The sequence below is a fragment of the Lissotriton vulgaris genome, unplaced genomic scaffold (assembly GCF_964263255.1).
Source record: "Lissotriton vulgaris unplaced genomic scaffold, aLisVul1.2 SCAFFOLD_1015, whole genome shotgun sequence".
NCBI classification, from domain to species: domain Eukaryota; kingdom Metazoa; phylum Chordata; class Amphibia; order Caudata; family Salamandridae; genus Lissotriton; species Lissotriton vulgaris.
The window spans coordinates 782,738-797,803 of NW_028248478.1; the positions used below are offsets into that span (position 1 = coordinate 782,738).

General features: G+C 40.4%; 1 protein-coding gene across 1 annotated transcript in view; it reads left to right on the forward strand.

Annotated features, from left to right (window-relative positions):
• Positions 1–13,932, forward strand: part of LOC147664105 (mucin-6-like) — a 30,043-nt gene extending 16,111 nt beyond the window's left edge. The window contains exons 2-10 of the mRNA XM_086949984.1: positions 511–552; positions 1,869–1,910; positions 6,379–6,625; positions 7,215–7,338; positions 7,835–7,922; positions 9,179–9,291; positions 9,720–9,927; positions 12,335–12,463; positions 13,370–13,932. Coding sequence (XP_086806110.1) covers positions 511–552; positions 1,869–1,910; positions 6,379–6,625; positions 7,215–7,338; positions 7,835–7,922; positions 9,179–9,291; positions 9,720–9,927; positions 12,335–12,463; positions 13,370–13,494 — 1,118 coding nt within the window. The 3' untranslated portion in view covers positions 13,495–13,932. The remainder of the gene's footprint in view (positions 1–510; positions 553–1,868; positions 1,911–6,378; positions 6,626–7,214; positions 7,339–7,834; positions 7,923–9,178; positions 9,292–9,719; positions 9,928–12,334; positions 12,464–13,369) is intronic.
• The last annotated feature ends 1,134 nt before the right edge of the window (positions 13,933–15,066 follow it).

The following is a 15,066-nucleotide window of genomic DNA, read 5'->3' on the forward strand; positions in this document are numbered from 1 at the left end:
GCTACACTTGTCTCCACAAGCTAGCACAGGTAGAGGAGACAGTGTCTGGGACGCAAAAGACTACACATGTCTCCACAAGCTTGCACATGTAGAGGAGACAGTGTCTGGGTCGCAGTAGGCTACACTTGTCTCCACAAGCTAGCCCAGGGAGACAGTGTCGCTACCTGAATTCTTTTCCTCGGATATTGCATACTTTGCTCTCCATGTGTAACTTCAATTGTGAATCAGCCCATATTTATTAATAGACAGAGAAGATGCAACTACATACAAAAGGAGAGCACACTCAGTACATCATGATGCTGAAATTGACACTGTATGCAAACCCCAGCCATTGAACATATACCCTTTATCTACAAAATAAAAATTGGTGTAATAATGCACTATATATGTATTGTTGCTGAAAAAAATCTGTTCAAAATGCTGAATTGAGCTATATAGGTATTCGGATGATCAGCCAAAACATCAACAGAATTACATAGTGTAACAAGTACATCTTTATTTCTCTTCCAGCTGACAATGAAGACCCTGCAAGCTACTACAAGATATGGGATGGTGAGTGTCAATGCTCAGATCATACAAATTCCAGAGACTGTTTTTCCGATGTTCCTGCATTTTTCTAGCTATGTTATTCCTATAAAAGGAGACTTCACTGTATGATCCAGGAATGGGGGTTATTAAATATAGATTGCTTATGTTTTCCAGTTTGAAATTATTTTGTAATGTATCATAAACGTGCCCAATACATTTCCATTTAAATGGGCATATGCATATAAATAAAGACGAAAAACAGGGTTATGTTTATTGTCTAGGTTTTTAAAAGAAGAAACACAGACCTGTGGTCAGCTGTTTCCATATTATTGAAGCTAGTGGTTAATGGCACTGTAATTATGTAATGGGTTCTGTATTACTTGCGAAATAGCTATGTAATGGGTTCTTGATTACTGACCCAATAACGATGTAATTTACTTTGTAATTCACTCGATACTGTGATAACAACTGATGGATGTAGCATGATTACACATAGTATGAATATTTGATGAAAGTCTAAACAGTGTTATAATAACTCCTTGATGGATCATAAATACTGCCACAGAAATGGTTTGATGAGGCAAGATTACTGGCAAAGGAACAAATGTGTAGCAGTACAAACAGGCTATATTGGTTATATCGTCATTGTCAGATTGGCATGAATTCATTCTATTATATGTTCAACATTTATTATACAAAAGTACAACTCAACAACACAAAAATGTTAGTTAAGGCATATTTTGGGACAGCTAAAAAAATAAAAATGTTAAAATTTGTAAAAATTAAATCGCAAATGAAATACCATATTCATAAAATGCTCTGTGCGTAATTTCACAGAAATTAGGTTTTACCCTACAACATGGCTTCTTTGAAAAAGTAGATTACTGACCACAAACTGGGTTACTATGAAAAGTAAAAACAATCAAAACCTTGCAATTTTGCCAATGAATAAAATATATAGTATTCAATATTGCTAGCTTAAATTGCTCCCACCTAGTTTCCTGTTGAATCAACCAGTGACATGATATTTCTTAAATGACATTGTTAAGATTTGGTGAAGTCACCTGGGTGAATGACAGCATTTTTAATGGTCGAGGAAATACAAATACCTATACCTTTTAAATACCATATCTACTTCAAGATATCAAAGCAAACTAGTTGTTGTAGTTATCTGCTATTTCAAATTCTGTAATGTAATATAAACATCCTAAAAATCGTGTTTATAAAAGTGTGTAAAAATTAGAAATGTCCTTTAGCATTCAAGTGGCATATGTATGTACCATATTTGCACCCTGCTTGCATTTTGACTCGCTCTTTTTCTCATCTCTCTCAATGTACAGATAATGTCAACCTTGTAAATGGTGTAGCTGACAGCAGCAGCGGTAAGCAGACGACCAATACAGCAAAATGATAGGATAATGGTGGATGTGACCTGCATCTCTCAGTGTAGTTTCTTCCTGTGGCACCACAACCAAGTTTGACAAAGGAAGACAGAGAAACCTCACTATTTCTAATGATTAAATTACTAACCAGAAATCTACATTACTCCGAATAATCTTTGTCTTGTACTAATATGAGGTATCTGATCTTTGTCAGGCACTGTCTCTCTCACATGCCCCTCCTACCATCATGGCAGTAAAAGAGGGCTAGACCCATCACACCTCTTATATATCCCGAAGCTGTATAATGGAATCCAGGTTGTGAAAAGGAGACCGGGGGGAGGGTCATAAGTATCGGTAGAATAAAAAGGGTATTTGGAGTAATGACGATTATCGGAAGGTAGCTGAATCATTCCCCAGGCAGGTCTACCCTTTATCTTACATGGTAAAAGATTGACATATTGTTTGTCCATAACAAAACACACCAAAAAACCAAACAACTTACCACAGTGTGACATTTTGTGATAAATCTTGAAAGCCCCTAAAACATCCAAAGTATGAAGAGCTTCTTCTTCAAAAGTAGTAGATGCTGGCAAAAAGAAGACACAATTGTTTTTTTGTTCCGTATGAAATGAAGGTAGTACTTTAGGACAAACACTGTGCCCCAATTTAGGAACTAACTTTTCTGAAAAAAATCTTAAATGAAGGGGTCTACTTGACCAAGAATCAAGCTCTCCCAGTCTATGGGCTGCTGTTATGGCCACCAAAAAACCAAAATTTCAAAGAAAGGTGTTTCAAAACCATACTCTTTCAAAGGCTCAAAGGGATGAAATCGTAACGCCTTTAGAACCAGAAGAAGATCCCAGAAAGGAGAGCTAGATCTAAAATTTGACATCAATAAAGAGAAACCCTTCAGTAACCTTGCAACTGAAGCATATTTTAGGAGCAACCACCCTAGCCCTAGCGGCCCTAGCTGCCTTTATTGTGGCTCACTGAACTTTCAAAGTAGTAGCTGCTAAACCCTTGTCAAAGCCTTCCTCCATAAATTGAAGAATCCATCTAGATTCACTATCAGTGGACTTAAGGATTTCTCTATAAACCATGTAGAAAAAGATGACCAATTGTGAACATAATATTTTCTAGTAGATAATCTTTACGCCTGCTGGATAGAAGTGGCTACAGGAGAGGAAAGACCTAAATTCTTCAAACCCCTCACCTCAACAACCATGCAGACAGTCTCATCCTTCTACATTGATCCAATCAAGAGGAACTAAAGGGGACTTTAATGTACGGGAAATATCTCTTTGCATACTCCACGAGGGAAACCACCCCCATTCCTAGTCAAAAAGGAACTACCTGGACATGGTCCACGCTTTCCTTCCTAAATCTGCCTAAATGTTTGGGTAGTGGAGGAAAAGAAAATAATACGACAGGAGGCCATTGACAAGTCAGAACATCCACTCTCCAACAATCCTGCTCTTGAAATCTCGACAGGAATGTTGATAGAAGAGTAGTATCTGTATTGGTGAAGAGATCTAGTTGAGGAGTACCAAACCGGTGACATATTTGGTTGAAAATGGAAGGAGCGAGTCAGAAGTCGTGGGAAGAATGGAAAACCTTTCTTGACCTTTCTACCTGAACATTGTCCCTATTTTGAATATAAGTTGCTGATGAAAGATGAGTATCTGCCCAACTGAGTATTTGTAAGGCGATATCTGTCAGGTATCAGGATCCCTTGCTTGACTGTCTATTCATGTAAGATTTGGTGACCGTGTTGTCAATTCTTACTCTGACACCCGATTCAGTAGAATGTTGGAAAAATGTAGAACAGCATGATGAATAGTCTTCATTTCCTTCCAATTTGAGGAGTTAGATCTTTCTTCCCTCAACTATCTCCCCTGAATTGAGAACTCCCAACTCAATTTGCTTACACCTTGAGTTAGAATATAAGGCAGGGGCATGGATAGTGGGACATACCTGATAGGTTTGACAGAGTAGGGCTGTCTCTGATAGAAGAATGGATGAGTCAATCGTCCAGATACGGTGGATGAGAATCTCCCTGATGTGCAAATTGGCCACGATTGGTGCTAGAACTTTCATGAAAACTCTCAGGAATGTCAGACCGAATGGAAGAACTTGAAACTGCCAATGTTGACCTTCAACACAAAATCTGAGAAACCTGTGATGAGGAGGTAAAATCGGAACGTTCAAGTAGGCATCTCTTAGGTCTAGAGCCATCATTCATTCCCATAGGGATACCAGGGGGATTATTCTCTGAAGTGTTTCTTCCTGAGAAATAAATTCAATTTCTCTAAATTGATGATAGATCTGTATTTTCCTGTAGATTTTTTGACCAGGAAAACAGTCAAATAAAAACCTTTTACTTTCTGATCTTCCGGAACCTGACACATTTCTTTAATAACAGTTCTGATAAGCTTGAGCCTTGATTTAATCTTTTGAGTATGACATCTGGTATGTTTCAGAGTCTGAAGGGACTTCCTCGAACTCCAAAGCATAATGTCTTTCTATTATTTGGAGAACCCAGGCATTTGAAACATTTTCTTCCCATTTCTGGAGAAAATAGGAAAGTCTCCCTCCGACCATGGGCTCAAAATAGTCAGGAATGTTTCCTGGCCTTTTAGGGGAGGAGACGGAAGCCTTAAACACTGAGCCCTCCCCTAGTAAGTTGAAGTGACATTCTTCCCAGTCTGAAAATTGAAACAAAAACTTCTGTTGTTTCTTTCTTCTTGCAGCTCCTTGAGGGGTCTCTGTTTTAACCTGAGCCCTGAACACTTGTGCATGTTTCTGATTCTTGAAAACTCTTTGAAGAAAGGTCCTCTTACTGATCCCCAATTAATTTGCTTCCTGAAAAGGGCATATGTTGCAGTCCCTTCTTCTGAGCCACATAGCTTTCCAATCCCTCATATATATTTGACATCTAGCCTCCACATCAGAAGCCATAGATGAGGCAGATGCTTTCAAAATATCACATATTCGCGTAGCACTGATCAATATTGGTATTTGCTTATGTGCCTTTTTAATGGTAGGTAAATAGAAACACTGCTTTGTATCGTCGAGCGTCAGTTGACGCTGCGTAAGCACTCCCGCAGAACGATAGTAATTAAATCCGGATAGCTTTTACAAAGAATTTATCTGCTCTTGAGATGTGGAAAAATGGAACTGTTAAAAATTTGACCAAAACAAAATACAAAAGATTTAAGCAACTTTGGACCTGGCAGCTTCACATTTGGTGCTAAACAGATTGCAAGTGGTGCGAAACCCAGCTGTTGCTCTTCTGTTAAAGATTCCTAGACATCAGTCGGCATCAACATCCCTAAACTGCACTGGCTACCTATATAAAAACCTCATTAAGTTTACGGACTTATGCATAGCGCTCACAATGTATAACAATAACTGCCCTCATATTTTAGGCCAGATGTTGCAACAGTACACCTCTCTAAGTCTTAGTCAGTCCACCTAGTACTATCTGGTAGCTATCCTGAGAATACAGAAAAGCTAGAGCGGAGCTCATTCCTGGCGTTTAACCCCTCTCGCTGAGGGTGACCTCAGATGAACTATCGTTCAGGAAAGGGCTTAAAACATGGCTTTTTTGTTGAATCTCCCGGTGTTACTAGTTGGTTATGATATGTCTGACCTAGTTTCTTTGGCCCATGCTGCAAGGCTGGACAACTCAGTGACTTTGAGCCCAGGTTAATTGATAAAACAGAAAACATAGTCCAAAAATCTAAGTGACTCAAAACCCCACATCCAAAACGAAACGAAGTCACACCTAAGCACACAAGAAAGGTAGATTTCACAAAGTATTAGTGTCATGTTAGCAGTAATTGGTAGACAACTAGAGACATGTTTCAGGGGGAGATATGAAAAGTCTGAAATGAAGAGTAAATACCATGAAATCGTTTTAACAACAAAAGAAGTTTCACACAATTTACAGAAGACTATATTGTCATTGTGAATTTTTTTAACTCTGCCTAACAACCGATTAAAATGTGTATGCTGCATTCTTGTAAGTATCCTATTAAACATACTCTGCTTTCCTTGGAGTGAATAATTCGATAGCATGCACCTAGCCTGCCTAGCTTCGGTGGCAGTCTTTGTTGTGTTGTTAAAATCCTGGGACTTTCTAGCCAACCAGAAGATTATATTATATATGTGCATAAAGGGATAGACCCGAAGGTCTGTCCACTTTTGTAAGGTCTTTTGTAATGACGAAGAGGGGAATTTTACAATATTCACTAAACACGTAGAAGCTCGAAGTGATATTTCTGGTTTCCATTAGCCGTTGTCCATATTCTAAAATATTACGGACTTTCGAATCATGAAACCGTGAAATTAGTTATTTGAGAACAGTGAAAAGCTAAAACAAATTGTCAAAAAAGAAGTTTCATATACAATTATTGTGTTCCATTGGCAGAAACTGACCCATATTGTGTTTCGTTATCTCGCCCAGCTGTAGATCCGAACAAAGTTCGCTGTTCGACCTGGGGCAGCGGGAATATTCTCACCCTGGACCGGGACACATATTATTTCAGCGGGACCTGCAACTACATCTTCGTGAGGGTCTGCCAGAACACGCCGCCGGAGATCTTCAATGTGCAGTACCAAAATGCAGAGAACGGGACCATCAAGGTCATCACCGTCCTGATTGGGCCAATCAACATCGTTGTGCAAGGGAAGAGCATCACTGTCAACAACAAGTGAGTGCTCGCCTTTAAGCAACAGGATGCTTTTTCTTTGATGGATTTAGAGTGTGGCAGAAGCAAAGAGTGGTCAGTGGTCAATGGCTCTGGTGGTATGCTCTAAAGGTGAACAGGGATATTTCCCCACGCCTGGCCCTCTGGAAGACAGGCAGTTCTGTGGCAGCCTCTCACATAGCAGGCATCCCTAAGCTGTGCATGATATGTAACCCTATTTCAATCAATCATTTCGTTGGAATTAATATTTTTGTGACCCTGACAATTTCCCCCCTGGTCGGTCTGCTGTAGGCAATAGACAATACATATCATGTCCTGAATATTATTTACTGAATGTTACCCCAAGGGCTGTAGATTTTCTATTATGAACTCCAATGGAAGTATATTTTTTAGACAATATCATGACAGTAAGACAACACATTTCTGCTATTAATCCCCTTGGAGGCCTGCTCCTCTTCAATATCGCGCTATATTGATTAACCTTTGAAACTTGTCAACATGCACAGCGTTATGTCTATTTGATGCACAGGTGAAATCTGGGGAACATCAGCTACTACTGCGGCTGCTAACACGTTTTGGTTTTGTTTGCCAGGAAAATAACGATCCCTTACAGCTACAACGGGATCCAGATCATGAAATACGGAAGTCAAACCGCCCTGATAGCCAAACAGCAAGACTTGGAATTGTCTGTCTTCTGGGATAAATACGGCCTCTCTGTAAGTACCACCAGGGTGCAGGCGGCACGCTTTCCGAATGCGTAAACTGGAAAGCCAAGGACAATTCATTCTATTGGACAGTGCAGAAAAATGGTGGAGAGAAGCTTCTCCAACGAAACTAGTAGAAGTAGTGGGGCCAGCGGTAATCATGCCAGTTGGCCAGACTCCTGGAAATTGTTACTCTCTGTTTGAGATGAGACATCTATGGAGTATTCCATCTGTAGTGGGGTAGAATCTTGATCTCTGTAGGGAAAAGGGAGAAGGGGGCATCACATGGCCCAGTGGTGAGCCTCAATTTGTCTTCTTACTGAAGGCCGGTAGAAATTATTGCTCTGAGAATGGGTGGAGTCTCCAAAATTTGATTTCACTGGGACGCAAAATAAAAGCAATAAAGTAAAGAGGGATGCAGTCAGGACTTACAAGGCACATACTGAGTATACAGAGGAATAAAACGTCTACTTTTCTTGAGCCCTAACAGTCATTTGAAAACCCACAGGTTGACGTAGACAGAAAATATGCCGGTGAAACTTGTGGGATGTGCGGGAACTTTAACGGCGTACACCTGGATGAGTTTAAAGAAGAAGGTAAGCTCCTGGGAGGGACTCAAGTGTTTTCATCAAGATTTGCTTACGTTATTATGTATATCCCACTGGTCCATGCTCATTTACCTGCAGTGTTCCAGTGGCATCTTTTCCTGAAGGTCTATTTGGTTAGGATTTGGAGTTGAATTGGTTTCAGATCACAGCAGACTTATCAAGTTGCTGGGGTGGGAGCCAGCATCATCCACTGAGATTAGGACCCGGCCCTAGAAGGACAGGAATACAGAAGGCAAGGAGCAGAGCGTATTAGGCTATTACCAATGTACTGCTTGAAATCGTTATTGAAAAAGTAGCAAGCCTAAATATTGACGCATTAACAGTGCTGTGGCTGCTGCAAGTACTGGAATATCTGGGTGAGCTGTAGCATATAACTCATCACTACTGTTTTCACAGGGCATGCTGCTTGTCTCGATTTGACTGCCATGGAAATGCAGTACAAGCTCCTCAAACCACAATAGTAGGCTACGTTTTATGTTGATTCAATCTGGGGGTGGGGTGGCAGTACTTTAAGTGAAAGTCCACTTTGTGTGGCCATTCAATCCTGTAAATCAGATGGGCAACCCATAAAAAGAACTGGATCTGGCAACATCGCTTCCATTGTGGGGAGGTGATAAAGGGGACATTGCTGTGGGAAACGCCGCAGTGAATAGCATTGATGAAGATTTGTCAGGAATTTTTTCTGCAGCTTCACAGAAAGGCAAGCATAATGAACCACATTGCAACACAGTAGCTGTATGAGATCCCAAGAAGCGGAGAAACTCCAAGCCCTTCATTGGATACTCTTGCAGAACCGTGTGGGGATTCTTGGAGTGAAGGAGGGTCTTGTGTGATGAGTTTGGTGCTGGTGCTTAGTTAGGGTTATCTTTATGTCACTTGTGGCAAAGTTCAGGAAAATGGATCAGCAGCTGCTACTAAGTACAAGCAGTGCATCAGGAGAGCTTGGTTAGTCCCACAGTGCTAGATGTGAGCCCCAGATCAATAGTGGCAAGTTAACTATCAATACTGAGAAGTATTCTTGACGCCTAGCTATGAGTCGCTGGTCACCAGGGGAGAAGTGCCCTTTACTTTCAGAACATAGCTCTATTGTAAAGATTGTGTGTGGTATCTTAATGTGGAGACAGGTTCTATCCCAGGTTGCACTAAGGAAGACTTTTCTCTATGGCCACAGTTCTTTCACTGCCTCATGTACCTTCTGGAAAGTTGCATGGATCTTCTAGTTAACTGTCCTTTTTCTTCGGCAGGGGGGAATCTTGTATTTCCATACCAGTATGCCTTGAGTCAGCAGATAGATGACCCAGGAGTGAGCTGCCCCTTTCAGACTGGTACAACCATGATGCTGCCAAGTGACATATATGTAAGTATCATTCTGCTCATTCTCTGTTATTGTATACTGACCACAACCAAATATTTCAAGTTTGGAATTTTAGCATAAAGCCTAACAGGAACCATTTACATTTGATCTCCTAGAAATGTGAGCTGCAACAATGAAGTCACCAAAGCATTATTTTTGACTTAATGGAGCCCTCACATACATTTTTATGGATTAGCCCAGGAACAGCTGCATAAACATATAATGCCTCTTCAATGAAGGCAAACATTGTGTGGGTCATAAAAGACATGGCCATAGTTTAATGTGTGCTTGACTTTGTATCTGGTTCTCTGTTGTAGGAGAACCACAAATCCATACCTGGTTAGCGGCCACCTGAATGGGCCAGATCTTGTGTTCTCGTGATACAAGCGAAAAGTCCTGATTTAATCCATGACTCAATCTCTCTCTTCCAGGTCACCACCTGCTTGGAACTGCTCGACCTGGTGTCATTATCCTGCACAGTGCCAAAGGCAAACTTCATTGGCCCGTGCCAAAGAGACTTGTTCTACTGTAGCACACCAGGCTTGCCGAATTGTGCCTGCTCTACACTGTCACAATACTCCAGTCAGTGTGCCAACAGTCTGCAACACGTCAACAACTGGAGGGACCAAACCTTCTGCCGTAAGTGGTCACAATGGATAACCAGTGGTAGCTTCTAAATTAGGGCACTGGGGCTCAACCCCTCCCCAAAATGTATCTCAGTTTAGCACATTCTTTCAGATTCTTTTGTCTTAAAACCACAGACTGCAATGCAAGACAGTTAGTTACTATCTGCAGAGCCCTCGATGTAAGTGAGTGTCAGGAATCCAGGAATGTTCATGGAGTAATATGTGTTCATATCAGCTGCGGCCGACACAGGTAAGCATGGTGGGGTGTGGCAGGGCGTGGCGGGGCCGTGCGAGTCGACAGACGACAAAATAGGAATTATTTATTTATTTAATTATACATATTCCGTCGTCTGTCGAATTACTCCCTCCCACCCCGCCCTGCCCCACCGTGTTTACATGTGGCAGCCGCTGCTGGATCATATACAAAGTTTCATTTGGCAAGTCGGAAAATGAGGAGTCCTGTCTACTACAACGCTCATCTTTGTTGGGAAAGAGATGAGAAGACAAGGCGACTCAGTCAGTCCACCTGTGAGTGATTGTGACTTTTACACCTCACATTTCAAGTCTTTTGTATATCATTGCTTTTCTATAAAATCAGTTTGCAGAAATGTAATGATTCAAAATGAATAAATGAAGGGACACTGTGGTGGAGCAACATTACAATTGAGACGGATCAGGTAGGCAGGGTCAAGGGGCAATGATGATGATGACTTAGCTTTGGACAAATGTAATTTACCACATGATGTGATCATTGTGATAATACGCAACAAACATGCGCATCCTGTGTCTTACAAGGCCATGAAAAGCCACGCATGGTGGCTTCATGTGCCTTGTATATATGCACAAGTTATACAATTGGTTATGTCGGTTGCTTATTATTTCTTTCAATTTATCTGATTATTCAGCAAACTACTCATAATCAAACGAGTTAATCAAAATAAATATAAATCCAAACCATCTAGGGTATATCAAGAGACTTTTATAAATTGCTTTATTTATAGATACCCTTATTTCAATAATTACAAGGCTGTTAAAGGCACATAGTGATACATATGATGTGGAGATGTTGACATTAGGTGGTCAGTGATATTTGCGAAGGTGTAATATATACAGTTGTGATTGAGGGTTGGGGGAAGGGGAGTTGGCCAGAAATACAAGATATTTCAGATAATTCTGCGGACCACATGAGTTAGTCTCATCGCAGAGTCCTTTTAGCTGGTTCAAATGTTCTAATGTCGACTTTTCAACCCTGGATTTGCACTGATAGGGGGTCAATGCGGGTCTTCATCAGGCCTAGGTAACGGGGTGACAGCCAGTTGATTACAATGATCAAAGGTCAGGTTTGGATTTATAAGGAGAAGTGCCAAAACCAGTGTTGAAGCACTTAAGGTGGTGATAACTCACCTCAAAGAGGGGTCCAGGCGGGCTCACTGGAGATTAGTTCAAGCAGTGCTACTTTCAAGGCTGTGGCTAGCCAAAGACTCTAGTCCTTTTTGTTCAGTAATTCTAAAGGAAAAATGGGCGTAAAGATTACTCTCCCATTCTGCAATCCCACATTGTTCATGAATATATGAGGGTTGGTACGAGACTCACCTCTATTATGGAAGGCGGAGGGTTAAAGCATTCCACTCACTCGGTGCTTATTCAAGGTCGAGGTTAGGCATTTCAAGGCCAGGTTAAAGTCTAAAGGAAGGAGAATGCCAATTAATTATCTCCATCCAGCTAATAATTCAATACAATGGGAAATAGTTTCTATTGCCGTCTGCTCACCTTCACGGTCAACTTTACAAACTAATATTATTGCAAATATTCTCTGTGACACCCATCCATTTCTTATGTGTGCAGTGCGGTTTATCCCAACTTATACACCTCACTTTGGTTATTCTAAAGATTTTACTTTTCTACCGGTACATTTGTGCTGTTGTGCTTCACAATCATAAAAACATTATTTTTAATATTGAAAATGTCACTTAATTCTCGAATGGTATCCCCAAGCCCCCATCATAGTGTGACCAGATCTTGAAAATCAAAAACCTGGAAATTCTACAAATATAGATGTAGGCTTACAAATTTGCATCAACTGAGGGAAACAGGATAGCATACTATTCAGTACTTAGACAATGAGGCATTAAGGAGAGTTACATGAAACATTTGCAAACAGAATCATCTTTTTTAATTACGTTGCATTCTGCATAGGCTGTTAACTAATTCTGTACTGGAACATATGATAATATGTCCTGTTCTGTGTTCTGTTGACACTCTCTGGAAACAGACGTGTTCAATTTACTGAAATTTCCAGTGACCAATGGGTAAAACTGGGTTGTCCCGGAAAATCCGGGATGCCTGGTAATTCAATCCTATTAGTTCTTTAAAAAAAATCTTATGGGACATGATATTCATGTTATTCTTTTCTATTACAGCGGTCACCGTCTGCCCAGCTAATCAGGTGTACGACGAGAGCGGAATTCCCTGTATTGCCACATGCACCAACCCCCAGTACACGTGTCCATCCAACCACCCAGGCGTCTATGGCTGCTTCTGCCCAGAAGGTATCCTTCATTTCAATTTAACGCAAAAATGTCCACACATCCCTTAACTCATTCAAACTTGCATGAGTAATAGAATGCCCAAAGAAAGATATTTCAGGGATACCCAGATGGCAGTCTCAAGGCTACAGGTACCATGTGGCAAAATTGTGTTTTTGGTGGTGCTATGAGTCAAGACAAAAAGGCTGAAGGTGAAAGTAAGGAAGAGAGACACAAATAAGGGAAAGAGAGAAGAAATAGATGAACCTGATGAGAGATGTAGAAAAGAGTGAGAAGGAAGGAAGGGGTAGGAGAAAGTAGTAGCGAGTGGCGGATAGTACATTGAAGCCGAGAATGAGGACAAGGTAATTTCTCATTAAAGTAGTGACAATAATGAGAAGAGAAGAAGAGCTAGATAGACAGAGAAAGCCAGGGGGATAACCAAGAGCCTATTATTGGGTAACGTAGATAGAGACAGAGAGACAGAGATACTGAGTAGGTTGTAAGGCATCAAAGAACATAATGAGAATTTTTTTTGAAAGACTGAGGGAGATAAAAACAGGCAAATAAAGGGTAAATAAAAAGCAGATGGGGAGATTTTGAGGTGAGGAAAGATTTGTGAAGTAAAGAAAGTGATGAGAAAAAGGACAAAAACAGGCTGGGAAGAGGAAAAGTAGGAGGGGACTGGAGTGAAAGGAAGGGGAAAAATAAGTCATATAAGTAGGCGCAGGAGGAGAAAGGGAAGAGGAAATAAGATAAATGTCAGAGACACAGTGAGGGAAATAAAAGAGGGTCAAATACCTTAGTGGTATATGAATAATACATCTGAATAAAAAGAGATCTGCAAGAGGATCACAAGACAAATGCGATGGGACTGAATGTGGTTCACATCAGTAAGAATCTGCTTAACCTTTACACTTTGCAATGCAGGTAATGTTCTGGATGACATCACTGGCACTGGCGAATGTGTCTCGGTGAACGACTGTCCCTGCAAAATCAATGAGCAAATCTACACCCAGAATGAGACAGCAAAGTTTTCTTGCCAAACCTGGTGAGTACCAGACCCACCCAATGAAGAAGGGGTGGGATTGTGACATATAAATGACACCAAATCCATTGTGAAGCCCAGGCTTTACCCTGCTAGTCTGGCAGTGATCATTAACTGGTATACGTAATAAATCAATCAATCAATCGGTCAAACAATAAGAACTAGTGAGTTAAAATAGGTAAACCATAAAAGCACAAAATTACAAGATATTCATCGCAATAACAACAAAAACATTGATTGTGGTAATCACCCAAACAAACTAAAAAAAAGGCAATGATTTTATAATGTTTTCCAAAGCAAGGAATTACGAAGCTATACAGCAGATTCTAAAAACGATCATATAGCAAAACGTAAAACATTTGTAGGTAGATTAGCGCAGGTCTACACATTTTAAACCTAAACTACTTTAAGAGCGAGATTAGATACCAGAAAAGAAGAAAAAAAACAATAACATCTACAAAAGAAAAGAACATGCAAAAAGCCTCTGGGGTGAACTTTCATCACAGTGGCAACACATTGAAATGGTACTAAACTGGTACTTGAGAAAAGACAAATAGCCTGAATAATACCCAACATGAATCTGCATAGAAGAGCTCATTCCCAGGCTATGTGACACTAAGCAGATAAGGCTCCGAACCTAAAAAGTTTTGCATGATGGCATATTATTTTAGCAACAGCTTTGCAAGCTCTGCTGCCTCTCTTAGGCTGTTTGTACGCTCCATAAAAGCCTTTGTCACCAACTGGTTGTCAAGTGTTAGAATATGATTAGGGTGAAAGAATGAAGAGATTTTACTTAGCTAAATTGAGATGGATTTAATATGCAAGATCCACTGTTTTTTCAGGCCTTTCCAGAAATTAAGACAACCTTTAGTGATTGTTTTATTCTAAAAGGCCTTGTGGTTACTCCAAACCGAAACCTATAGCAAGAGAGGGGACAGTTTAATATTCTCAATGCAGAAGATCAAGAAGACCAAGACATCAACCACAAAGCGATTTTCTTCAATTTTATAGTTTCAAGTGAATAAATTAACTCAAACACCAGAGCCATAGGATAGAGTAGGTGCATTGCATTTTCATTGATTTTCATCAAGGCTAGACTTGGTTTGCTTCGACTAATAGTGAAAAACTAAACAAGGGGAGAAAAATTGAGTCAGCACCAGGGATGAAGTCACACTTTAGTCAGTATGATCTTTTCAAATTTCTTTATTCTTCTTTAAGATAAAAGATGACAGGACAACAGCCAACACGTTTCGTTCCTATTAGAGGAACTTCCTCAGGGCTCAGTAGGCAAGTGTCTTTTCTTTTAGGTTAAAGGGAAACGTTGAGAATGATCGCACTCCACAGGTATAATGGGTGCAATATAGCCTAGGTCCAATGTGACCTCTCGTGTCGAAATAGAAAAAGCGATCCTTCAGTCAAGTAGGGTATTGCAGGGCCTCAGTCGGCCTCAGTAGTATATCTTGGATTCAAGATTCTCCTCCCAGAATGAGCCATAGGATAGAGTAGGTGCACTGCATTTTTATAGATTTCCATCAAGGCTAGACTTGGTTTGCTTCCACTAATAGTGGAAAACTAAACA